The 12,395-nt window shown below is 45.9% G+C and overlaps 2 protein-coding genes across 4 annotated transcripts in view; one reads left to right on the top strand and one right to left on the bottom strand.

Moving 5' to 3' along the window:
• Positions 1-12,395, top strand: part of srgap3 (SLIT-ROBO Rho GTPase activating protein 3) — a 978,679-nt gene that overhangs the window by 18,443 nt on the left and 947,841 nt on the right. The gene's annotated exons all lie outside the window — the stretch shown is intronic.
• LOC140388250 (SLIT-ROBO Rho GTPase-activating protein 3-like) overlaps positions 435-12,395 on the bottom strand; it is a 184,103-nt gene continuing 172,142 nt past the window's right edge. Inside the window, exons 7-10 of the mRNA XM_072472094.1 lie at positions 11,916-12,017; positions 6,762-6,959; positions 5,108-5,192; positions 435-481 (exon numbers count right to left, since the gene is read on the bottom strand). Of these exons, the coding sequence (XP_072328195.1) occupies positions 450-481; positions 5,108-5,192; positions 6,762-6,959; positions 11,916-12,017 (417 nt within the window). The 3' untranslated portion in view covers positions 435-449. The remainder of the gene's footprint in view (positions 482-5,107; positions 5,193-6,761; positions 6,960-11,915; positions 12,018-12,395) is intronic.

Genomic DNA, 12,395 nt, shown 5'->3' with positions numbered 1-12,395 from the left:
GCTTCAATATCTAGACGCTGCCAATATGGTAGGTTAGTATGCTATCTGAGTGCATTGTTGTCTACTGCATTCCAGTTTCATCCTGACCTCCACTGACACTGTTGGTGTTCAGCCAGATCTATTGGAGGAAGAGGAGGGGGCAGGGGAGGAAAGTTGATTCGCGGGTGGGGAGGTCGGGAAAAGGAGGGGATTGGGGTGGGGTGGGGGGGGGGGGGGTCCCTCCATTCCACAGCATGGGACAAGTGATCAAGGATACAAGCCGAGAGCATCCATGGGGTTTTTAAGATGGTTCAGGTTTAACGCTGCATAGCAGGAAGCCTGCACAGCAAGTTTATGGAGGTCAAAACATCAGCGTCAACTGGTTGAGCTTTCACTGTGAGAATGTGTGTGGAACTCTCGTCAGATATTGCCTGGAACTAAACTGATTAAGGATGGAGAATGCTGGGGTCCTACCTCGAAGTCCCACACTCGGCCTTCTCACCTGCAAGGGAAAAAAAAATCACAGCTGAGTCAAAATAATCAATGTTTGCATCCTCAAAGTTCAACAATGAACCTGCATAAAGTTCATAAATCTCTATCGGTAACTTGAATTGGGAATAATCGGACGCTAGTTCAAGTGCACTAATTCAGTTTAGTTGCCAGATTGTCCTTCCCACAATTGGTGCTTGCACAGAAACTTACAACACAGGAGGGAGGAATTGAGCTCATCATGTCTGTTCTGACTCAGAGAGCAAACCAAACCTAATCCCATGAAACCCCCTCTACACTGACCCCATCAAACACTCCCAGGACAGGTACAGCACGGGGTTAGATACAGAGTAAAACTCCCTCTACACAGCCCATCAAACACTCCCAGCACAGGTACAGCACGGGGTTAGATACAGAGTAAAGCTCCCTCTACACTGTCCCCATCAAACACTCCCAGGACAGGTACAGCACGGGGTTAGATACAGAGTAAAGCTCCCTCTACATTATCCCCATCAAACACTCCCAGGACAGGTACAGCACGGGTTAGACACAGAGTAAAGCTCCCTCTACACTGTCCCCATCAAACACTCCCAGGACAGGTACAGTACGGGTTAGACACAGAGTAAAGCTCCCTCTACACTGTCCCCATCAAACACTCCCAGGACAGGTACAGCACAGGGTTAGATACAGAGTAAAGCTCCCTCTACACCGTCCCCATCAAACACTCCCAGGACAGGTACAGCACGGGGTTAGATACAGAGTAAAGCTCCCTCTACACTGTCCCCATCAAACACTCCCAGAACAGGTACAGCACGGGGTTAGATACAGAGTAAAGCTCCCTCTACATTATCCCCATCAAACACTCCCAGGACAGGTACAGCACGGGGTTAGATACAGAGTAAATCTCCCTCTACATTATCCCCATCAAACACTCCCAGGACAGGTACAGCACAGGGTTAGATACAGAGTAAAGCTCCCTATACACAGTCCCCATCAAACACTCCCAGGACAGGTACAGCACGGGGTTAGATACAGAGTAAAGTTCCCTCTACACCGTCCCCATCAAACACTCCCAGGACAGGTACAGCACGGGGTTAGATACAGAGTAAAGCTCCCTCTACACTGTCCCCATCAAACACTCCCGGGACAGGTACAGCACAGGGTTAGATACAGAGTAAAGCTTCCTCTCCACTGTCCACATCTAACACTCCCAGGACAGGTACAGCACAGGGTTAGATACACAGTAAAGCTTCCTCTACACTGTTTCCATCAAACACTCCCGGGACAGGTACAGCACAGGGTTAGATACAGAGTAAAGCTCCCTCTACACTGTCCACATCTAACACTCCCAGGACAGGTACAGCACAGGGTTAGATACAGAGTAAAGCTTCCTCTACACTGTTTCCATCAAACACTCCCGGGACAGGTACAGCATGCGGTTATATGTGGAGTAAAGTTCCCTCTATACTGTACGCTGAAATATTTTCTCTGCATCTACTCACATTGAACAACTTCTCCTTTAAATCCATTCACATCATCCAAAAAAGAAGTGTTGTTATGGGTTGCCATGTGGGTCTTAGCTATGCCCGCCTCTTTGAATCCCCACTATCAACATCGTGGGGGTTACCATTGACTGAAAACTTAACTGGACCAGCCATATATATACTGCGGCTACAAGAGAAGGTCAGAGGTTGGGAATTCTGTGGTGAGTAACTCATCTCCTGACTGCTCAAAACCTGTCCACCATCTGCAAGGCACAAGCCAGGAGTGTGATGGAATACTCTCCTTGTCTGGATGAGTGCAACTCTAACAACACTCAAAATGCTCAAAACCATTCAGAACAAAGGAATCTGCTTGATTGACACCCCATCCACCACATTTAACATTCCCTCCTTCCACCACCGACACACAGGGGCAGCCATGAGTACAATCTACAAGATGCCCTGCAGCAAATCACCAAGGCTCCTTCGACACCACCTTTTAAACCCATGACCTCTACCATCTAGAACCGCGTTTCTCAAAGCGCAGGATGCGACCCATGGGCAGGTGTCAGGAAGGTTTCGGAGCGATTGGTGCACCGGGACCCGAGGTGGTCCCGATTAGACGTGGACATAAAATTTACAGTGCAGAAGGAGGCTATTCGGCCTTGTGGGAGATACACCCAACAGCCGCTATCGGCTTTTACATCAAGAATTGCAGCTGCTGCAACCGTTTAAATGAAAATAAATGAAGCTGTGTGGAGTTTCCGCCAGCTACGGTAGCAGAGAGCAGGTCATACCCCCTGCACGTAAACTTGACATCAAGTGCCGTGTACGTGATTTTGGCGCCAAATCACGGAGCAGAGTTGCTTCCATTTTCCAGCTGTTGGCAAGAGGACTGTGAAGATGGATCATTTTCTTAAATGCAAGAGATGGCCAGAGACACAAATAGGCAGTGTACATACTGGACGGGATCTCACAGCAGAATCTGCTGGAGAGAGATGCGCAGGAGAGTCCAGGGCAGGACAGAGCAGGACCTCTGGTTTACAGCCTACAAAGAAGAAACTAAACTCGGAACAAAGCAGTATAAAGATGATTTCTTGATACACAAATAAAGATGCAACACCCATGTATGTGTTATATGCCGGGAAGTACTGGAAAATGAGAGGAGACGTTTCAGATTTATAAAGAGAATTGGTGGGTGAAGAATTCCTTTCGAGTCAGTTATTAACTTAGAGCTGACTCCAAATTAAAAGACTACACTGCTGTACCTGACCTGTAATACCACATCAAAAACACACCAAAAGCCCATGAGGCTGTCAGCACTCTGGAGCAGCATCTCCCAGGAGTATCCAGTGCTGAGTAAAACAAACATTTTGATGCTATTGCCCTTCACGACGAATTACATGTGCGAGATTGGATTTTCCATTTTCATTAAGATGGAAGACGTCACAAAGGAACTGGCTGAAGTCTGCACCTGATACGCACATTGCCCTCTCCTCCTTTGAACCTGATTCAAGTGAGATTGCGAGGACCAAGCAGGCTCCCCTTTCACACTAAAGGTAAGCGAACGTGACGTGTATCGCAAAGGTCAGTCAGTGTGGGTCACAAAGGTCAGCCAGTTGGCAAAAGTGGGTCCCAGGTAAAAAAAGTTTCAAAAACACTGATCTGGGAGGTCAAGGGCAGCAGCTACATGGGAATGCCACCGCCTGGAAATTCCATTCCAAGCCACACACCTTCCTGACTTGGAAATATATCTCTGTTCCTTCACTGTCACTGGATCAAAATCCTAGAACTCCCTCCCTAACAGCACTGTGGATGTACCTACATCTCGGGGACTCCAGCGGTTCAAGATGGCAGCTCACCACCACCTTCTCAAGGGCAATTAGGAACGGGCAATAAATACTGGCATAAGCAGCGACACCCACATCCCATGAACAAGTAATTCATTTAAAAAAATGTAATGTTTCCTTTTTTCTCTTCTGGTTTTGTTTCTTCATCACACTTCTTTCTTTTTCCCTTTTTTGTTGTCTTGCCATTCACGCCTCCTCCAAATACATCTTTCTTGGCCCAGCAGCACCAACTCTTCCCTTATTTCCTGTTCCACGCTAACACAGACCTTCCCTTATGTTCTTTTTTTCGCATCCTCCTCCATTTCACTCGCTCAAAACACAGCAGCACACTTCCAACTTTTCCCAGTTCTGAAGAAACGTCATCGACCTGAAATGTTAACTCTGCTTCTCTCTCCACAGATCCTGCCTGACCTGCTGAGTATTTCCAGTATTTTCTGTTTTTATAGCAGGGGAACTCCCCTCCAGACTTAGAAGACTTTCCAGGTCTAGAGGTGCGTGAGACAGACAAAGCACATGCTTACGGCTATTTTCTGCTGCTTGTTTTCCCTGGATATTCTGAAGTTTTAGCTTGAGGGGCACCGCCCTGCATCAGGTGTGGTATTATGAATGCACCTTCCAAACCCATCACGTCATGGAATCCAAGAACATTTAAAGCATAAAATGAGACCACTTGGCCCAGCGTGTCTGTGCCGGCCAAAGCAAAAAAGAGGCGCACAGCCTACTCCCACTTTTCCGCATTTCTTCCAGTAGAAGACCTGCGGGGGTGGGGCCTCCGAACCAGAGCTTGTGATTCAGACAGGCACGTCATCCACTGCACCACTCCTCAAACCCCCGCTACCCGGCAGCACGGTAGCACAGTGGTTAGCACTGTTGCTTCACAGCACCAGGATCCCAGATTTGATTCCCGTCTTGGGTCACTGTCTGTGCGGAGTCTGCACGTTCTCCCTGCGTCTGCGTGGATTTCCTCCGGGTGCTCCGGATAAATTGCCCTTAGTGTCCAAAAAAGTTAGGTGGGGTTACTAGATTACGGGGACAGGTGGAGGCGTGAGCTTAAGTAGGGTGCTCTTTCCAAAGGCTGGTGCAGGCCCGATGGGCTGAATGGCCTCCATCTGCACTGTAAATTCTATGATTCTATGAAAGCAAGAGCCCTCCCCTCCCTCACCAGCTTCTGTACAGACAGTGGGGGGGAGGGGGGGGGGGGATTCTGTTCACTATGTGATGTCTCCCAATTTCAGAAGATTTGGAGAGCCCATCCTGAACAACCCAACGGTGCTCACAGAAAATGGAGCACTTTCAAACTCGACTCACCTTCCCCCAACGTTTGCTTCAGTAGGTCATGCTTGGCCTGGAGCTTGGTGATCAGATTACTACCGTTCAAGTATTCCTTAAATTTCTGAAACAGAAACAAGAAGCGCATTAAACATTGAACAGACTGCTGCGAGATTCAAACATGCTAAACTGACGGGTAGGCAAAGGCCAGCTCGGTTCAGCAATTAGGCCCCACATACAGCACAGGGGTCATTCAGCCCTTCAAAAGAGTTATCCAGTTAGTCATACTCTCCCTTGCTCTTTCCCCTAAGCCCGGCACCTTTTAGTTCAATTAGTCTTTCTCCATCCCAAATGGCATCCCTTACTCCATTCTGTTGAAATCTAATCCTTGTGAGGGCAGGCCCAATTCTAATCACAGCCACTGTGGTCTTCAACACATTGTAAGATATTTAATGTTGCATGGCGTAACATTGCACAGTGGTGAACGTCTTCTGTGAATGAAGAGCCAGCAATTGGTCAGAAAATAACATATTCAAAATGGAGGTTGGGCGGAGGGAGGTTCTTGGACCCTTGGGTTTACATCCCCCAGTTCGCTATCTGCAAAACAGTTTCATTATGTTATAATCCGCTTGGAGACTAATAACGTTTCAAGTTAAATTTGAACTTCCATCTAATAGCTGAGAGAATGACATGTCAAGATTTCACATTTTAAAACTTTTTCCGTAACAAGTGACTAAAAATAACCCAAGAGTGACTAAATACTGTTTTCGTCAGCAACAAAACTTTAAACCACAGAAAGGAAAATTCCCACTTTAAACTCTCATCATGCATTACAGTGGTCACAGAATTAGAACAATCCTTTTAACAAGCAGTCCTTAGTCGCTCCAACTGTGAACACCTCACATCATTGCCCCAGTAACACAATCTGGGCCTCCCTTTAACCACCCCAGGCCTGATGACAATCTGACTCCGAAAAGGATCACATGGCCCTCCCTCTGTTTTACGATAAATTAAAGATGCAGTTCCAACACATAACAATCTTATAAACCTCATAATTCTAACAGCCACAAGTCGTCAACAGATAACCAACCCATTGTGGCTGTCACTTCGCTGGATGTACATTTTCTCCATTGCCCAGTACTCTTCCCATAGGTGTGGATTTGTGTCGGAGTGCAATTCTACAGATGCAACAACCCCTGTATCCCCTCACCCACTACAGCTGAGCCTGTCCCCTATCTGATATCACATCCTCCAACTTTGCTGTAATGTTGAAGTGGCACTTAACGTGTACACAGCAAGGTCCCATAAACAGGAAATGACACAAATAATCATTTTTGTGATTGTTTTGAGGTTAAATGTTACTTAGGCCACCCTTCCTCTTCTTCTAAATATGCCATGGTTGTTTTACATCTACCTGCAAAGGTTCAACATCTCATCTGAAAGGAAGCACCTCGACAGTCCAGCACTCCCTCAGTACAGATATTAAGTGTCCACCAAGATTTTGTGATCGGATCTCTAGATTGGGACAAATCCACCATATTTTGACTCAGAAGGTGAAAGGTGCTACCCGCTGAGCAACAATGGTCACCTGATGGGTCATATGGCACAACCAGCAATCTTTGACTGTGCTGTATGACACATCCCTATCTGCCAGAGTTAAGTTATTTTCTTTAACCCCAAGAAGAGGTCTTACTGTGAAGTAGAATATCTCCGTCTCCTGTTGGTTGGCTCTCCTCTTTGCGATGTTAAGTTTGCTCATGTAGGTCTCAGAGGCGACTGATTTGACTGACTCGGTTGATCGGCTGTGGTGGAATGCGTCAGACACGTCAAAGTCCTCGACCGTCAGCATGTCTTGCAGTGTTTGCATGGTGGCGTCCAGTGTCTTCCTGACCTGGGTGCAAGCACATAGACATAAGGATCTGGAAAAGATCAGTCATGTCCTCTCCTTCACTCTATTATATATTCCACTCTACCCCATTTAGCATCTTCGGGAACATCTATGTGGCTGTAAAAACTGAATTAATCCACAGATATCTGTTGTGGAATTTTTTGAGGACATTAACAGTGCGGTAGATAACGGGGAGCCAATGGATGTGGTATATCTGGATTTCCAGAAAGCCTTTGACAAGGTACCACACAAAAGGTTGCTGCATAAGATAAAGATACATGGCATTAAGGGGAAAGTAGTAGCATGGATAGAGGATTGGTTAATTAATAGAAAGCAAAGAGTGGGGATTAATGGGTGTTTCTCTGGTTGGCAATCAGTAGTTAGTGGTGTCCCTCAGGGATCAGTGTTGGGCCCACAGCTGTTCACAATTTACATAGATGATTTGGAGTTGGGGACCAAGGGCAATGTGCCCAAGTTTGCAGACGACACTAAGATAAGTGGTAAAGCAAAAGGTGCAGAGGATACTGGAAGTCTGCAGAGGGATTTGGATAGGCTAAGTGAATGGGCTAGGGTCTGGCAGATGATATACAATGTTGACAAATGTGAGGTTATCCATTTTGGTAGGAATAACAGCAAAAGGGATTATTATTTAAATGATAAAATATTAAAACACGCTGCTGTGCAGAGAGACCTGGGTGTGCTAGTGCATGAGTCGCAAAAAGTTGGTTTACAGGTGCAACAGGTGATTAAGAAGGCAAATGGAATTTTGTCCTTCATTGCTAGAGGGATGGAGTTTAAGACTAGGGAGGTTATGCTGCAATTGTATAAGGTGTTAGTGAGGCCACACCTGGAGTATTGTGTTCAGTTTTGGTCTCTTTACTTGAGAAAGGACGTACTGGCACTGGAGGGGGTGCAGAGGAGATTCACTAGGTGAAGGGGTTGGATTACGAGGTGAGGTTGACTAGACTGGGACTGTACTCGTTGGAATTTAGAAGGATGAAATGAAATGAAAATGAAATGAAAATCGCTTATTGTCTAAAGTAGGCTTCAATGAAGTTACTGTGAAAAGCCCCTAGTCGCCACATTCCCGGCGCCTGTTCAGGGAGGCTGGTACGGGAATTGAACCGTGCTGCTGGCCTGCTTGGTCTGCTTTAAAAGCCAGCAATTTAGCCCAGTGTGCTAAACCAGCCCCTAATCCAGTGTGCTAAACCAGAGGGGGGATCTGATAGAAACATATAAGATTATGAAGGGAATAGATAGGATAGATGCGGGCAGGTTATTTCCACTGGCCGGTGAAAGCAGAACTAGGGGGCATAGCCTCAAAATAAGGGGAAGTAGATTTAGGACTGAGTTTAGGAGGAACTTCTTCACCCAAAGGGTTGTGAATCTATGGAATTCCTTGCCCAGTGAAGCAGTAGAGGCTCCTTCATTAAATGTTTTTAAGATAAAGGTAGATAGTTTTTTGAAGAATAAAGGGATTAAGGGTTATGGTGTTCGGGCCGGAAAGTGGAGCTGAGTCCACAAAAGATCAGCCATGATCTCATTGAATGGTGGAGCAGGCTCGAGGGGCCAGGTGGCCTACTCCTGCTCCCAGTTCTTATGTTTTTATGTTATGTACTCTGGGATAACACAGGTTGCAACTGGATGCAGTTTTAACCAAAAGATACTCCAGACCTTGAAGTTAGTTCAATCTGATTTATTCAACCAGTAACACAGTTAGCACAGTTCTCTATGAGTTCGACTCTCTGCTAATCTAAGTGTGGTTACTCTGTCTGACTGAACCAGACTAGCTCTTCGCCACGTGCTGGAGGTGTGATACTGTAAATACACCCTGACTCACTCTGTAGATGTTCATCAGTGGAAAGAGGCGGAGTGTGAGCGCCTCGTGTCTTTTATAGTGAGATACACCCCAGAGCGTCCTGCCTGCTCATTGGTCATGTCCTGTTCTCTGTGTTCATTAGCTGCCTGTCTGTATATCATTATCTGCATGTCTGCATATCATGACAATATCCTTCAGGGAAAGGGACTTGTCAACCTTACTCAGTCTGGCTGATGCTGACTTCAGTCCAACATTCTGCCTAAGCTGTGTTACCATGGAAACCCAAATGTCCCCGCACAGGCCACAGTCAAGTGAGCCACTTTAAATTTACCCGCGCCCCTGGCCATGCAAAAAATAAAGGGGCATGCTCTTAAAGAAATCTCCCGCATGTTTGAAAAAGGGGGAAAGTACTTTGGCCCCACACCAATGTGGTTGACTCTTAAGCCTAATCCTCAGAAAGTATCTGTGCTAGGTTGAACCATTAAAGCCACTTTTGTGTTTGATTGGAGGAACTATGAACAACAATAATAATAATTATAACAATCTTTATTAGTGTCACAAGTAGGCTTACCTTAATACTGTAATGTAGTTACTGCGAAAACCCCCTAGTCGCCACATTCCGGTGCCTGTTCGGATACACCTGCCTGTTGGGGCTGGTTTAGCACAGTGGGCTTGTAATGCAGAACAAGGCATCAGTTCAATTCCCGTTCCAGCCTCCCCGAATAGGTGCCAGAATGTGGCGACTAGGGGCTTTTCACAGTAACTTCTTTGAAGCCTACTTGTGAGTATAAGCGATTATTATTACTATTATTACACTGAGGGAGAATTCAGAATGTCCAATTCACCTATCAAGCAGGTCTTTTTGGACTTGTGGGAGGAAACTGGAGCACTCGACAGAACCCACGCAGAGACGGGGAGAATGTGCAGACTCCGCACAGACAGTGACCCAAGCCAGGAATCAAACCCTGGCGCTGTGAAGTAACAGTGTTGTTAATCATTGTGCTACCGTAGATCGCAACATAAAACCCACTAGTTACAAATTGGCATCCTATCCAGTGAAACACACTTCATCCATTACAACACAAACCCTCCGACTGAGGGAGACACGGTGGCATAGTGGTCAGCACAGCACCATTGACCAGGTCCGATTCTGGCCTTGGGTCACTGTCTGTGTGAAGTTTGCACATTCTCCCCGCGTCTGCATGGGTTTCCTCTGGGTGCTCTAGTTTCCCCCACTGTCCAAAGATGGTCAGGTTAGATCGACTGGCCATGTTAAAGTACCCCTTAGAGATGTGCCGGTTAGGTTACGGAGATAGGGTTGATAGTGGGCCTAGGTGGGGTGCTCTTCCGAGGGTCAGTGCAGACTCGATGGGCTGAATGGCCTCCTTCTGCACTGCAGGATTCTATGGAGTAAATGAAAGGCGGGTTTAAGAGAAAACATCACACACTGCCTGGATAATCAGAGGCTTGTCAAACCTCATTTAATCCCAGTGACAATTGCAGACATTTACCATAACCCGTTGGTTTTTCAATCTCCCAGTATTGCTGGAAAATGTCTCAATCACCTCCTGGCTGTCCCACAGGTTTACAGTGAGATTAATTCCCCCACTCTCGGTCCTTACAACAAAAATTTAAGGTGGTGGGAAGAGAAATTGGTCTGTGTTGCGTTCATTTACCCAGTGACTAATAGGGGCATAAAGGACCAAATTCACGGGGTTATGTCCCACATCCCAAAGACGTCTGGCAGACATCCCCCCTACTTTGTACTGGTTTTAATCTGCAGCCTAAACCTAAAAGGGACCATTGGAAGTTGGCACCATAAAGAGATCTTTTTAAAATAACACATTTAACTTGATGTGGAGGCTGAAGGATGAGGCCATCCGTCCCAGCTTCTTTTAAAAAAAATATTTTTATTCTCCTCATTTCCAACATTTTCATCAATCCTCCCAGCTTCTTACTGTTTTTGTGAACTGCAGTTAAAAGTCTGCCCCCACCCACACAAGACTGCCAGCCCAAATTAATCAACACCAAATAGGGGAACTACATCTGGAAACATGGCAAATATAAGAAGCTCATCTGAATTATTAACATGAGGACCAATAACAAGTGGTTTTGAGCTGCCCAAACTAATTTATCTGCCACCGAATCTACCTGTAATGGAGCGAAGATCTCACACTTTATTTTTATGAAAAATGTATATTATCATGACTAAAATTTTAAATAACTAGACAAAGACTTTGAAATGGCTGAAATCATGTCTGCCTGTGACTTGCTAACAAAAGGACCTTTCTGGCAATATCAGAGAAGTTCGTTATCGCTAAAGAGATGATAATGACCCTACGGCTGCAGAAACCAAATTCAAAGGGAATTATACAAAGGCCAGTTACATTTTCTAAGCCAGGCCACGCCGACAGAGAATATTAGTCTGCCAGGACAAAGGACCATTTAACCCCCTTTCAAGTTCTTAATGGTTGAAATACTAACAATCTCCTCCCCATCACCCATCCCCCAAGTGCCTCGCTGTACTGCAAGCAGTATGCCATCTTCCATCTACCAAGCAGCAACTCAGAACAAGGGCTTTGTCCAGGTGAATGCCTGACCCTCATTTATACTGTTTCTACTGGAACATCAATACCATCACCTACAAGTCTAATTCCTCTCTACATGGCTCTCCCATTCTGGAAATCAACTTTACTGGAAAAGTGAATTATCCAGCGTCAGTCTTCAACCTGCCGACCTCTGTGAAAGAATACACCATTGGACTTTCATTCTGGACTCTGGACGCATGTCTTTATTCTGTAAATCTCTGTGGTCTCTTTTTTTATTGCATGGAAAAGAAGACTTCATTTGTGTTTTAGTGTGTGTGAATGAAATACCCCTCTTAGTTTACCATATCTGAAGTTTTCTGTTGGAGTTATTAATACAATTGAATCACATCAAAATTGAAAGGCAGGGAAAGATGTCACTGTTTCAAAAGGGGGGAATCAAAATAGAATCCTTTCTGTTTATGGATTGGGGGGGTGAGGAGCGAAATCAGGGCTGTTTAAGTTAAACCCTTCCTCATGTCCTTAACACCAGCTCAAAATGTTGTCCTGCAGGTACCCAAATCAGCAGCATTAGTTCCATCTATCTTGGCTCACCTCTTCATTTTCGATCTTCAGGGTAGCCAGCCGGGACTGCAGCTGGTGATATCTCATGAGAAGTTCGGTTTGCACTGGCTGCTGGGCACTGACTTGACAAACCTGAAATGGGAAGACAAGGAAGAGAGTTAACATTCATTTAGCACAATGATTCCTATCCCGTTTCATTGCCACCCTGCTCCACCCCCCTGCCCAGCCCTGAAACCCCCCTCTTCCTTCCAAGCCATCCAGGCTTCATTTTGTAACCTATTGCCAGCTAGGGCACTGGGATCAGAATGTATCTGTTTCAAAGAGAGAGGAAGAACACGGGGAATACACTGACACTGCCTCCCTCACTGATGAAGGTGACTGTGAATTGTTCCTCAACTGGTCCGGAAAACAGTCCATATCTCAGTGTTGCCTGGAGCACTGCTTTTACCCTCACTGTAGCATGGTGTCAACCGTTAGCAATGGTCAATCAGAACATCAGACAATGGTGGG

The sequence above is a fragment of the Scyliorhinus torazame genome, chromosome 13 (genome assembly GCF_047496885.1).
Source record: "Scyliorhinus torazame isolate Kashiwa2021f chromosome 13, sScyTor2.1, whole genome shotgun sequence".
Lineage (NCBI taxonomy): Eukaryota > Metazoa > Chordata > Chondrichthyes > Carcharhiniformes > Scyliorhinidae > Scyliorhinus > Scyliorhinus torazame.
This window is presented reverse-complemented; position numbering and strand designations above follow the sequence as displayed.